Source organism: Mytilus californianus, unplaced genomic scaffold (assembly GCF_021869535.1).
Source record: "Mytilus californianus isolate M0D057914Y unplaced genomic scaffold, xbMytCali1.0.p SCAF_3, whole genome shotgun sequence".
Lineage (NCBI taxonomy): Eukaryota > Metazoa > Mollusca > Bivalvia > Mytilida > Mytilidae > Mytilus > Mytilus californianus.
The window spans coordinates 37,623,922-37,639,147 of NW_026262679.1; the positions used below are offsets into that span (position 1 = coordinate 37,623,922).

The following is a 15,226-nucleotide window of genomic DNA, read 5'->3' on the forward strand; positions in this document are numbered from 1 at the left end:
TGGAATTTGACTTCAAGGGGCAAGCTGCCTTCAGTGCATTTGTTTTCTTATTACTTATAATAAATAATTCAGCTATGAAATAAGTATGAACATTGTGTATTTTTTATTAAAACATGAATTATTTTTAAACAACAGCTTTCACTTATGTGGTGTCTTCACTTTTGTACAAAATCATCTTTTTATGGGGTGCAAAACAACAAAATACACTCTGACAATAAAACTCATGTTTGATGATGACTGGAGATGGAAAGATTTGTATGTTCTGCAAAAAGTTTTATGTCATCAATGTGGACTTATTTATAACTTTTATCAAAATTTAAAGATACATGTACCAAAAATTGTTTAGATCTATTTCTCATTCAAACAGACATTTACCTCGAAAAAGAACTTTCGATAGATCAAGGTGTAGACAGTAAAAAGTATTTATGGCCAAATAAATGAATTTTCAATGTTCAAAAGATATATTGCAACAAACACATCAATCAGCATGATAAATAGCCAAATGCATATAACATTCATTGTTCATGTGTTTTATGTTGCTGGATATCAGAAAGTATCTCCAAAGCAAGTTCTTTTATATCTCTGTTCTTCTCTTGTAGTAACTCTTCAAACATTTGGTTCGGTAACTACAATATAAAGCACAAAATTGTTTCTCAGTGTTTTAGAAACTTTTAATAGAAGTATGAGAATAATTAGTCCCCTACCGACAAAGTCGAAGGGGACTTTAGGTTTGCACTCCGTCCGTCTGTCTGTCTGTCTGTCCGTCTGTCTGTCAGTCTGTCTGTCCATCTGTCAGTCCGGCAAATCAGTTTTCCAGACTTTTTTTCTTCATGCTTGGAGATATTGATTTGATATTTGGTTTATTGTTAGATCATGACAAGTTACAAGTCAAGTTCAATTTTCACGATTTTAGCTTTTCTCTTTGTTCAGTTAAAGCCCTTTCCCTAGAATTAATTTTTTTATAAAATACTTATTAATTAGTAGATTTCTGTCCAAAGGGAAATAACTCATTTTTTAAAAGTTTTTAAAAGACAAAATGACATTTTGGATTTTTTTCCTTTTCTTTGGTAAATTGTTTGAAGAATTTAGTGGTAGGTTTGTTGGTCATTCTTGAAGATATTGATTTAATAATTAGTATATAGTTTTATCATGACAAGTTACAGATCAAGTTGGAATTTTGTTCCGGTATGATGATTTTGTGCAGAGTTATGGTCTTTGGACATAGAAAATTCACTTAAATAATTAGTTTTCAACAGTTTTTTTCGTCATGCTTGAGGATTTGACTTGATATTTTTATGTAGTTTACACCATGACAAGTTATAGATCAAGTTAGAATTTTGTTCCATTACAATGAATTTTTAACCGGTAGGGGACTATGTATTGCCATGCAATACTCACAGAATGCTTGTTTATATCTTGGCAACACATGAATATTTATAAAGTTTGTGTTTTAATTATCCGTACATGGATAGAGATCCAATATTGATACTTTTTAAGAAAACCGACACATATTTACCAATATTAAGATATGGATTAAATATAATGAATCCTATATGATTTAAAGTAGACTTACAGCTTCTTCTAATTCATGGATCAGACTTATATTCACATCTTCACATATGATGGATTGGATCAGTCTAAGGGAGTTAATTCTGTTATCCACAATCTTCTCATCTATTAAATTCAAATTAGTGCAGAATAACATTTTACTCTTATATTTTTTCATGATCTGTTTGTTTGTTTATCAAGTAAATATTTAAATGATGAACTGATTTATTGTAATTTTCATATTAGAAATATTCTGAAATATTTTATAAACAGTATGCATATAGCAAACCTAAATAAATATTCTAATAGGAAACTCGGTGATGATTTTTTTATTTTCAAAGTGGCTTAAATTCAGAAGTTATAATTGAATTCAAATATTTGGAAATTTTTGCAGATATCTATAAAATCAATTAAATTATTATTTAGAAGTATAATTTTATTCAGTTATTTTCGTTTTTTAAAGAATAATGGTTTTTAAAATAAGTTCTTCTTTTTATAATAATGATTCATAAGATGATCAAAAATTGTTTTCTGCCAATAAATCCCTGTACACATTCTTTTGAATATTAAAGTGAAAAAGATTACAAATGTTTTAATTTTTTGTTTTGCTTACAAAAATAAAATTTTAACAATAAAGCATTTTTCAATATATGAACTCTTTCTATGTTGTGATGTTACACTATTGTTTCAGGTAAGGGTGAAGGTTGGCGCCTATTAAAACGTTTAAACCCGCTGCATTTGTTTGCACCTGTCCTAAGTCAGGAACCTGATGTTCAGTGGTTGTCGTTTGTTGATGTAGTTCATAAGTGTTTCTCGTTTCTCATTTGTAATATAGATTAGACCGTTTGTTTTCCCTTTTGAATGGTTTTACACTAGTCATTTTTGGGGCTCTTTATAGCTTGTTGTTTGGTGTGAGCCAAGGCTCCGTGTTGAAGGCCGTACTTTGACCTATAATGGTTTACTTTTACAAATTGTGACTTGGATTGAGAGTTGTCTCATTGGCACTCATACCACATCCTCTTATATATGTGTAATAAAAAAACAAAAGATTTTTCCTTTATAGTTTGAAAACTGAAAATTTGATTACAGTTGAATTTTGTATGTTTTTACACAGCTTTGGTTTTTAAATTTGAGCAAATAACAATACAATAAAAAAATATTGACTGATGTAAATGGAAACTTATCTAATGAAAACTCTTTTGCAATAAGAAATACCGAAGTTGGAAACTTAGTAACTGAGTATTTCATATTTTGAGTAAACAAAATTAAGTTTTGCTATGAGGGGGAGGAGGGCGAAAATGTATGATACACATTTGCTTGACAGTCCTTTATTTTATCAAATCTTATTCGTTTTAATTCCATTCTTTTACCAGTTTAAGCTGCCACATAAATTAAATCTAAATAAATCTATCACTTAAACCTCATACTTGTAGTCAGATTGGTAATCTTTTCTTCTTTGAATTAAATATTTATCGTCATAAAAATTCATTTCATGTAAGCATTTTTGCTTGACCTCATTCAATAACTAAGCTAAACACACCTTGTAAAATCCAGGACAGCAAGGCCAACAATCCTTTCTTGGTACAGATGTACTTAATTCCCTTCTGATTAATACTTATATTGTATAAAGACATCAGAATTAAACTGAAATATATAAAAATTTGTAAGGGTTCCGCCGAACCCAGTGTCTCGCCTACTTTTGCTGTTAATCGCAGGCTCAACAAAAATGAGGAAAAAAATCAATAAAAATATTCCTTTGGATACTATCTTTTGATTGTAAGAAGCTTCTCTCAAAGTTTGGTATAAATCCAGGATAGTTTATGAATCTAATAAATGTTTTAAAAACTTTAACTGCAGACTATTTAATGTTAACTGGAAGAAAAACTAAGTCCATTTATAAGTAAAATACAGATAAACAGGTACAAATTTTAACAAAATTTCCTTCTAAATACTAGCTTTTGATCATAAACAAGCTTCTGTCCAAATTTGGTACAAATCCAGGATAGTTTAAGAAAGTTATTAAAATTTTAAAAACTTTGTCCACAGAGTGAATGTATTGTTTCCTGGCAGAAAAACTAAGTCCATTTATAAGTAAAATACGAAAAAGAAATTTTTTTTTTAACAAATTTACTTCTGGATACTATCTTATGATCATAAACAAGCTTCTGTCCAAGTTTGGTACAAATCCAGAATAGTTTAAGAAAGTTATTAAAATCTTAAAAACTTTAACCACAGAGTGAATGTATTGTTTCCTGGCAGAAAAACTAAGTCCATTTATAAGTAATATACGGAATAAATGAAATTTATTTTTTTAACAAATTTACTTCTGGATACTATCTTATGATCATAAACAAGCTTCTGTCCAAGTTTGGTACAAATCCAGGATAGTTTAAGAAAGTTATTAAAATCTTAAAAACTTTAACCACAGAGTGAATGTATTGTTTCCTGGCAGAAAAACTAAGTCCATTTATAAGTAATATACGGAATAAATGAAATTTATTTTTTTAACAAATTTACTTCTGGATACTATCTTATGATCATAAACAAGCTTCTGTCCAAGTTTGGTACAAATCCAGGATAGTTTAAGAAAGTTATTAAAATTTTAAAAACTTTAACCACAGAGTGAATGTAATGTTTCCTGGCAGAAAAACTAAGTCCATTTACAAGTAAAATACAGAAAAACAGGAATTTTATTTTTACAAAATTTACTTCTGGATACTATCTTATGATCATAAACAAGCTTCTGTCCAAGTTTGATAGAAATCCAGGATAGTTTAAGAAAGTTATTAAAATTTCAAAAACTTTAACCACAGAGTGAATATTTGTGGCCGCCGCCGCCGCCTACGACGATGCCGACGGAATGTAGGATCGCTATGTCTCGCTTTTTCCGACTAAAGTCGAAGGCTCGACAAAAATCAACATTATTCCCTTTCCACAAATCTAAAGTATATAATTTTATGAATCAATTTGTACATATTAATAAAAAATAGTGAAGGGGTAAACAATGATTCCATAAGAAATGTAAAAGTACACACATCACTTGGTTTTTCTCTGTCATTGGGTTGCTGTCTCCTTGGCTTAATCCAAAATATTCTTTTTTTATACATGTATAATTTCCTCAAAGATTGGTTGCAATTGGTCTTTTTTACTTTCCCCCCATATTTTTTATTTTAGTCATGGTGATCTTTTTAGTTTATATAAAATATATAAAGCTTCAAAACAGACCGCTTAAAAATGATTAAGGCAATGTTTGGTTGATAAAGTACTCATATTTGTTTCAAAGGAGTAAGTTTTAAGAAAATAGAAAACAATAAATACCGGATACCATGTGACAGCAATAGCTCACACAGGTCCTGTGGACCATAATAGTAAGAGAGTAAAAGAAAGTACATTTTTAATACCTATAGTGAGGGGCAACTACATTTTGTATATATATGTATATGAATAAAAGATTTTCATTTTCTATAACATTCTTTAGTAGCTATTTGAAACCTTTGCCTTTATAAATTTTAATGAATATTTTATATTTATTTCTGACATCCTTACTTTTTCAACTTAGCAGCTTTTCCATTGGGAGCTTCTGATAGTACTTTGAGATATGTGTCTATTAACTGTCTACCATACTGATTAGTCACCAAGAAATCTCTGCCAAGAGCTGATGCAGCTATGTCTTATGAAGCAAAACAAAGAGAAGAAAATAAAGAAATTTAGCCCAACATTTTTTTGTATCTTCCTCAGTGCAGGAATTTGAATATACATATTAAGCTAATAATCAGGGTTCTCACTAGGAATTTTTCATGGTGAGTCCTGGGACTCATCACTTTTAGAAATGGTGAGTCCCAATAGATTTTGATGAGTCCAGGATGCATGTAATTTTTTGTGTCTTTATATGATGAAATAAAACTAAAACGACGTGTGTTGGATAGGTAGTTTTTATTATATCAATAAAAGTTATGATCTCTTAAGTTATTGTTCATTACAACATATATAGACTGCCATTTCCTCTCTTTTTTTGGTTTAGTTGGTGTAGTGACTGAAGTTGTTGTTTCTGAAGATCTTTCTATGTCTATCAATTCTATTAAATAAGTAGTCCAAAAGTTTATTTGTATACTAAGAGATTAGCATATAAAAAAGGACATATTTGATAATCATCATTACAACAACAACCAAACAAAACAAATACTTTAAGAGCTAGATTGAGTTAGCAATTTGTTCGGGTTGACCCTTTATTTCGTGATAATGCAGGATGGGGCATATTATAGTTTTATAAAATGTAACTATCTGGCTGTTATTCAACCAAGCTATTATTTTACAATTCATCAATACAGTTTATATCTCAAGATATCAAAATGACAATTGAAAATTTGCAATAGCAAACAGGTGCTCTCCAAATATTGCATTACCTAAATACATGTGATTAATGTTCTTGTAGAAAATTATATTTCTTATAATCCTTTTTAAGAACAGCACTTATTCGATAATAAAACAGGTATATCCTAAATTGAAAAGTATTTCCAAACATGATTTTTGAAGAAAAAAAACATACCTTTGTGAACTTTAACTAAGAATTACCAGTACATCTGTTAGAGGGAGTAACTGTGATGTTAAAATGTAATGACATTTTTAAATATAACATTTGGTGTAAAAATTTAGTCCTTGATTAAGCCAACTAAAAGCAATGGATTTTCCTTAAAGAAGTCCATTATCTCAAGGGACATAACTGTGGAACTGAAGCAGCTTCAAAGTGTCTTTTATGGAAGTTAATCATTTTCCAAAATTAAAGGCTTCTATAAAAACAATCTAAATAGTCATCATCTAGAAACAATTGATTTGGGTGATTTTCCAATTTTGAAATTTAATGGCGTAGTTCATGGAAAATTAAAAATGTATTGTATTATCAATAGTATTTAAGTCACAGAAAAGCATTTTGTTTTAATTAAAAAATCATTTTAGGCAATGTTATCTTTTTTAATTTTAAGAATACAAAATAAATAAATTTTAAATTAAATTTTTGCCAAATAATTAACTTACTTGTTATGATTCCACAAAGAGCTAATATAAAGCTCTGTTCTTCACTGGTATCCTGTGGCCACTCTTCTTTGTAGGCTGATAAATAACTTTCTAGAGTGTTGGAAACCAGACACAGAAACTCATCAATCTTAGTCTGGAAATAGAAATCATCATACAAGAAAAATGACATACAAAAAAACTTAAGATTCAATATTAGTCAATTAATATTATTATGATCTTAAGAGTTGTGCATCAGAACTCATTTACAAAAAGGAAAAATGGCAGTTTTAAGGATAAGCTAAGAGGAACCAACCCTGACAGTTGTCACCTCTCACAATTACTTTTCGTGGTCCACTACTAATGCAAAGTTCATATCATACAGAGCAGGTTTTTATATACAAAAAATCTCATATTCATGTACATTGGAGAAAACTGTACAAGACTTACTTTCAATTCATTTTTTAAAAATAGGTATATCTCCTTAATAAGATGAAACATATATCTAAACCTTTGTTTCCAGTTAGACCAATATTTCATTCAGGTTAAATATGTATGCATCACTTTTAAGTGTTGTATGTGTCTGGTTAATCCATGTAAAATTTTACCATTATAAATCTTATATAATATACTTCATTTAAACTGAGTCTGTGTATTTGTGGGAAAGAAAGTCCATTGTGGAATCAACTTCATGTAACTTAAGTAAACCAACCAGTATGAAGCTCAAGGAGGAGGTATGGTGAGAGCCCTGAAACTGCCAAAAATGGTATATTGAGTATGGCCTTGGCTCATATCTAAATATGAATGACAAAGATTCCAAAGTGAGGCTGTTTTGGCGGTTTTTGCAGTTTGCATTACTGCAAGAAGTCTAAACTAAAGAAAATATGTAAAACAAAACTCAAAAATGTTTAAACTGATATCTGACAGATTAATGTCTAATAACATCTGACAAATTTCATTTTGGTATATTTTTAAGTTCAAGGGGCCAAAAAGTTCTCATTTGGAAAATAATCAGCTGTTCCTCCTTCGTCCCTGGTAACCACAATTAAGTGTTTACCCCAACAAGTATTGACTGTATACTCTCTTCATTCCTTGATACTCTCCACAGTAGGGTACAACATGCTGAGCCTAGGCTGGAGCAATAATCAGACTGTTGAGATAACTGCTGAGTTAGCTCCTGAACTTCACATTTCAATTTTATGTTCTCCTGTCAACAAAATTATATATTAAAAGTTTAATAATAGTTTCATGTATGAGTCAACTGCCTGATTTCATAGTTCCATATCATCTAGATCACTTTGAATGAATATGTCTACATTTTAATAAAGAGGTAGTGTATTTGTAGCATAAACATTGATAACAATACTCAATATTCAGTTAAGGAAGATGATTCCATCATTTTTCATCTGTCCTTCGTCTGTTTGGTATTATAGATAAAGAACATGTAATTACCATACATCTTTCTCTTTCATTTCTTATCTATTACAATGGAAAACAAATCAATTTGGTGAGAAAAAATATGACATGATAATGTGCTGTAGTCATTCCTGTTTCTGACCTGACATTATTTCAAAATGAATTTATGAGGAATATGTGCTCAAAACTGTATTAAACCCACCACATTTTGTGCCTGTATCAAGTCAAGCTATTTGAACCATGTGTATGTGGTTGCTGTGGTCTGTTGTAAGGTAAAACTTTTTTTTGGTAATTATTGTTATCCTTTTAATGAAATATATTGCTGTGATAACAGAACTTTGGCAAAAAGGTACAGTTCTACAGTTACATTGATGACAGGTTACCTAAAGTTATATTTTATATAACTGAATACAAATTTTAATTCAGTGTTGGCAGATAAGATACCAACCTCTTTTTCTTTTTGACAGTCTGCTGTTGCCACTTCACATCGAGCTTTCCACTGAGAAGCTTCTAACTGTTTGGATTCTGCAAGTTTCTTAGTGTTCTGCAATTCTGAAAGAAAAACAAAATAAAATCTTGTATAAAATTGCCAGGTTGTGAAGATCATTTGATATTCTAGGGGGTCAGGAGGATTTTTTTGCAGATTGATTCATCTGTTGATATGCATGCTTATTTTTTTTCTGCAAAAATGTATTATCAATTTGTACACAACTGCTTTCAAAATCCTCCTGCAGTAAAAATGCCTCAATGTCCTCATTCTTTGTATCAATCGGGCATGGTAGCCTTTTTTCATGACAACACAATATTTACCGTATTGTTTGATTGAATCATGTTTAACGCCACTTTCAGCACTATTGTGCTATTTCATGGCAGTCATTTTTTATTGGTGGAGGAAAGCGGAGTGGCAGGAGAGAACAACAACTTATGGCACGAAAACCGACAATCCAAGCTGTCAATTAAAAATGAGTTGAGCACACCTTCCACGTGCAGGATTCGAACTTACAGGCTAGTGATACAGTAGTTGGATTACTTAGACCACTTGGCCAACGAGGTCCAAGACAACACAATAGGGAAATCAGTGGAAAACAAGAACATTTGACATCATAATTGAATACTGACAAATGAAGAACTGAGATCAAGCGAACCACTTTGATTATAAAAAAATATGCAACTGGTCTTAGAGCTAAGAATTCAACAAATGTATGATAGTAATGTATTGGCAGTGGCTATTTTGCCAGCTCTGATTAAAATATCTTAATTTTAAGCTGGCCAAATAGCATATTATATAGAAATGGTTAACTTTTTTGTTTACACATATGCAATTCAAAGAACTGACTATTATTTCAAAAGCATGTTTAATTTAAACTTTTTTGATTGTTTAAGCTACATGTATGTGATTGACTTTAATTGTTATATTGTATAATGTTTTATCAAATTTTTGATGCAATGAGATTTTTAACGTGTATTTTTTTTTATAACATAATCTGAGATTTTTTTCTTTTGCATACATGTATCATTAGACTGACTGATTTTAAAAATAATTTCAGCTACATGTTTTGATATGATTTCATTGCAACAAATGGATGCTCAATATTAATTTTTTTCTTGTTATAAATTCTTATTTTCACTTTGACTAATAAATGTTTTTAAACAATTATATGTATCACAAATATTGTTTATAGCTGTTTTCTTATTTAAATACTGGTATATCAGTAATTATTTGATACTTTTATGTTGACAGTGCACATTTTAATAGAACTTTTTAAAAGTAAATATTAAATTTCCCTCTTTACAAAGAACGGTTACCGGCAAAATAACAAGTTCACTATATTGCTGGTGCCGGTAAAATTGCCATTTCTATAGAAATATACTATTTTGCCAGCTTGATTTAAGATATTTTAATCAGTGCCGGCAAAATAGCCACTGCCTAATGTATTCCTTCTTCATTTTGAGATGAGAAACTGTTCCTTGCATACCTTTGTTATTTCCTGTATTTTATTTGTTATGTCATTCACCTATGACAAAATTGTGATGGTAAATAGTCTATATTGGTCAATTGCCTATTTGAATCTGTTATAACACATTTTTAAAACAATTTGTTTCTCTTTGCAAATTGTAGACTGGTTTTATCCTGGACAAAATGGGCTTCTGCAAAGCAGGATGAATTAATATGAAAGTAAAGTACTAGGTGTTTTACCCAATATTTAATAAAAATTCTAATATGACGTTCTTCTTTCGGTTTAGAAACAAAGCCATGTTCTAATTCCAATAAAAAATGGGCTGCACGTGATTGACGTCACAATTGAACAATGCCAGAAATTAAAATGGATATTTGTGTTGGTGCTGCTTGCTAAGAAATTTAATAAAATCATTCTAAAAGTAAGTTAACATGTATCCGTTAATTTTTTATCGCAAAACGGTTGATTTTCTATTACGTTTTGGCTTCATCAAATCAAAATGGCTGCCTTTCAAACGTGTATTATAGGTCCATTTGGAAGTAAAAAAGTTCTAAATTGTCTATTGTACTATTGATATCTAAAGTTTTTATATTAGCGTAACACAAGATTGGATATTACTTAAAGATTTGAAAAAAACTTAAAGATTTGAAAAAGCTTAAAGATTACAGTCACATTATGCACAGATAAATTTGCAGCTTCTGCTATCTCTTTGTTGTCAATGAAAATCCCTCCTAAGGAAAACAGCTCATACAAATAGATATCTAATTACAGGGTCAATTATGGAATTGGCAAACAGACTATTTAGAATGAACTGCTATATTTTTTAACTTAGATACAAATAAGACCTGTGTTCTCAAAAACAAAAATTAAGTCAAATGTAGGGTGCTAAGTTTTCAAGAGTAGGTGGCTTTTTAAAAATTATTCATCTATAATTGTTCAAGTTTTTTGTTGACAATTATAGGTCTGAAAAGATAGCAATATCACAACTAATAGCAGATTTTGAAAACTCTGACGGGATAAATGTTGATGATGTTTACCTTCCTCAATGATATTTATCTTAGACGTTGCTGTGATGACATTTTTGTTCAGGACTTTCGGTAAATTTTCTTTCAACTGTGCAATTTCTGCTGCTAACTGAGAAAGATCTTCTTTGTCAACTGTCCAAGTGTTCTATAAATACACACAAATGTTTAAAAATGAAAGATATGATCATGTGAAGTATCCTTGTTTTCTCAAATTTTTAGGCCATACATGTATATACTTTTCCTTTTTTTTTTTTATAATCAATGTGTGGTTTGTTTGATCTCAGTTCTTCATTGGTCAAATTTTAATTATTAGGCCAAATGTTCTTCCTTTACTCTGAGCTTTCTATTGTGAAGTCATAAAAAAATGTGACAATAAGCCTGATGGCATTATGTAATATAGATACAATGGATAAGCGTAGATTCTTGAAAAAGAAACCATGAGCCCGGAGGGCGAATGGTTTGTTTTTCGTGAATCTACGATTATCCATTGTATCTATTACTTAAACTATTGTGTTGATTTCTTTTCAAAATTAAAGCCTTTTCTTAATTAGAAGGTATTGTAAGTGAATAAAAATAGACATGTTATCATGTGCAACGATGCATTAACAAGGTTCACAATTAATTAGTTAAGGAAATACAAATATAACATAACACGTCCGTCTTTGAATTATTATGCATCTGAATATCATCCTTAATTTACAAAATAAGACATGTTTGAATTTATTTTTAAGTATATATAATAAGTATGTTACCAAAATTTCTAGCAAGAACCCTTATTATTGGCACATCACAATTTACTCGCATAGGTATTTGCGATTAAGCATTTGTAAAGACATGTAGTAAAACAGATGAAATCATACTATATAAATATAAAACAAAAATGGATAAATTGAATGTAATCATTTTTTATCAAATACCCGAATTGGCCAATAATAATCCAAAAACATAAACGGGAAAACCAGCTATTACAAAAATATTCACACTAACATACAAAATAAGAAAAATGGAAAAAATAAAGAAAAGATACATCAAAAAGAATACAGGGATTCGAACCTAAACCGACAATTCTCTCTCTACCTTTAACTTGAATCTTCAACTCATTGATCTTAACCACGTTAACCTGGTGGCTACTGATTTATACTATACAATTGCCTATTATGTATATATAAAGGTACAAGCCCTGTGTGTCCGTTGTAGTGACGATTATCCTATGTTCATTTATATATATAAAATAGACATCTAACTTGCAACCCATTGGTAGCCGAGAGGTTTCATGGATGTGTTGATGTCAGTCACATATGACAGATTTCATGGAGGGGTTCGATTCCCAGTGATGGCATATAAAAGTTACAAAAATTGAAGGTAAGTTTTTAAATTAATTCCATTAGTGAACAGAAATCAGTAAATTAGCTAATTCAAACTTAATGAAATTAGGCACACAAAGGAAAAAATTGAATATAATTTGGTGAGTCCATTTCAGCGACAGATTAAGGAAGCGGTGATTCTAGAAAAAGAATCCACGGAAAATGAATAGGCTGACGTCACGACAATGGTTTAAATAGAGAGAACACATCATTTGGCATATCATTGAAAAAGAAAACTGAAGTTTGTCTACAAATTAAATCATCGAAACAATGATAAAAGAAATAAATTCTGTTCGCGAACTTGCACATATTTGAGCATTGCCACTCTAGTTTCACAAATTAATTACAGCAAGAAATTATAAAAAAGGTTTACTAGTAATGCAATCAGAATCCAGACATTTATTTTTTATTTTGGATTGCTGTCTCGTGGATGTATATATTACATCACCTGTATTTTGGATTGCTGTCTCGTGGATGTATATATTACATCACCTGTATTTTGGATTGCTGTCTCGTGGATGTATATATTACATCACCTGTATTTTGGATTGCTGTCTCGTGGATGTATATTATATATTACATCACCTGTATTTTGGATTGCTGTCTCGTGGATGTATATATTACATCACCTGTATTTGCATGTTAAAAATCAATTCCATTTATAATCTTCAGAATTAACAAGCATTCTATAATATTCATTTATACTTTTAACCTTGGTGCATGGGAGATAACTCATGCACAAATATGCTTTGTAAATACTAAATACATACATATGTAAAGTATTATCCCTTTGTGCCAAAAAAATAATTATTAATCAGTTACAGCAATTTTCTTATACAGCTTATAATCAGAAAAATAAGGCCAATGTGATATTTAGTACAATGTAATAAAGTTAATTTAGTATCAACAACCTTTTTGTATTTTCCATTTACTCACTTTGTACATAATATTAGCAAATGCCAGACAGTGTAGGTTTTTTCTTTTGTTTTACTTTTATAACCTATGAACCAGAGGCAATGGCTGAGGTTTGTGGCGATATTAAACTTGTTCAACCACTCTTCATCCTGTCCCTGTGTAAGCATACATTCATCCCAGTGTGTAGAATTTTCTGTATATGAAATGTCCTAGTGTATATCTTCCTTACACTAGTGTAGAAAAGTTGTCATGGAATTCCTACACAAGTGAACTTGCTTCAAAGGACAGAGACTTAGGAGTCCGGTGTTGGTGGCTAGTTTGGTCTATTGTGCAGTCCAATCTTTTTGGTAATGTATGTAAATTTTGTTATGTATCCATTGCAAATTTTTGCTTATTTTTCATAAAAATAAAAGGAAATGTAGAATATATATGTCAATATAACAGCCATTCAGTGACACAAACAACAACAACAAAATCTGCAGGTCTACATGCATTGTGTAATGTACATGTATATACACAAGTCTTTTACAATAGCTTGACTTTTTAGGCCATAATTAAAAGTACTTTCCATAAATAAACAATAAGAACATAACTACTTTTAAATTTGAAAGCCTTAAGAAAAGTAATTTTGACAGCAATACTTTACCTTGGACTTAAGTTTGTCTCCTATTTCTTTGTTTAACAAGTTCCATTCTTGAACAAGTGATGTGTAATTCTGTTTCACTTCTATTAGAAATTTCTTCTACAAAAGACCAAAAAGCAGTGGCAAATAAATATCCAAATTACAGGTATTTGTTACAAATAAACAATGATACCAGCTCAAATATAAATTACCATTACATATAATATTTGTTACAGACAAATGGTGAAACCAGATATCTATTATTGGAAACCAAAATTATTCTGAAATAAAAAATATTAAAATTACAAGTACACAATTAAATTTTGCTCAATAAAACAATGCTTAGAATTGATTTCTTATATCAGTATGATAAAAGTGGTCAAATCAAAGTCAAACTATTTTTAAACCAGGGTTCCTGATATATGCAGGATTTCAAAATTCTTCCAATTACAAGAAACAGACAAGTAATCTTATCACTGAAAAAGGGGTAAGCATATTTTTAATATTACACTACACTTGCTTCAAACTATAAATAATCTTTTACCAGAAATGAGAAAAATTATATTTGAAATAATTTACCAGTTGATCAGTTTGAAGGGATGAATTAAAATTGCAAAATAGAAAATGGTGTTAATACAGCTTGCTAGCCTATGCAGTATGGTTTTGCCAATGGTTAGTTACTAGTTATTTTATTACATATTATATGTCTCTGCTATGAGTATGAGAGTAAATAGACAACTTTTATGATAATGTATTATCCGCTACATTTCCAATGTCACATGCTTATGTTATTAGGTCAAAGTAAGAGAAAATTGTCAGTTTAAATATGGTGTAACTCATTCATAGAGAGGAACTGGAAATTGAAGTATTTTATCCATAACCTTTCAGCTATCATCTTCCCAAGTTTGATTGAAGGGGCACATGAGGATCGCAACCACCATTGACAGTAAAAAAAACTCTACTAAACGCCTTAATGAGTGTACAATAGTATACTATAACAGGAACATATATATTGACACAATTGATGTTAGATATACTGTTCCCAGACTATAGCTACAAATCCTTGACAAGCCACAAGATGTGGTTTGTTGAAGAAATTTTGAATCATATTAAAAGGTGAATTTTCATTTACTGTAATTATTTGTAATTGAAAGTATCTTTGAATTACCGACTGTTTTAACATGTTTTCATATGAATTATCGTCTGGATTTTCTTGCATTGTCAAATCTAAAAGTTTTCAAAATTTTGCGCTGAAATGTTATGGAGACTTTCCGAACGACTGTTTATTTTCGGAACGAATTTTGTGTCGAAATATTTTTATTTTAAGCACTTTCCGATGCAGACAGATGTAAATATGTGACGCCAAGGTTT

General features: G+C 30.1%; 1 protein-coding gene across 1 annotated transcript; it reads right to left on the reverse strand.

Annotated features, from left to right (window-relative positions):
• Positions 1-442: 442 nt before the first annotated feature.
• LOC127734499 (heat shock factor 2-binding protein-like) lies at positions 443-15,154 on the reverse strand. Its single transcript, XM_052244395.1, has 10 exons — positions 15,024-15,154; positions 13,880-13,975; positions 10,967-11,099; positions 8,420-8,523; positions 7,613-7,762; positions 6,580-6,712; positions 5,095-5,218; positions 3,089-3,192; positions 1,574-1,674; positions 443-626 (listed from the first exon to the last, which is right to left on the reverse strand). The coding sequence occupies exons 1-10, from the start codon at positions 15,072-15,074 to the stop codon at positions 516-518; spliced, it is 1,107 nt and encodes a 368-aa protein (XP_052100355.1). The 5' UTR covers positions 15,075-15,154; the 3' UTR covers positions 443-515.
• Positions 15,155-15,226: the final 72 nt, after the last annotated feature.

Excerpts from the sequence above, each read along its gene's own strand:
- LOC127734499 (XM_052244395.1), bottom strand. The coding sequence starts at position 15,074 with ATGCAAGAAAATCCAGACGATAATTCATATGAAAACATGTTAAAACAG. Across the intron at positions 11,100-13,879 it reads GAGACAAACTTAAGTCCAAG|AACACTTGGACAGTTGACAA; the intron begins GTAAAGTATTGC and ends GTGTATTTATAG. Across the intron at positions 1,675-3,088 it reads GCTGTCCTGGATTTTACAAG|ATGAGAAGATTGTGGATAAC; the intron begins GTGTGTTTAGCT and ends TGAATTTAATAG.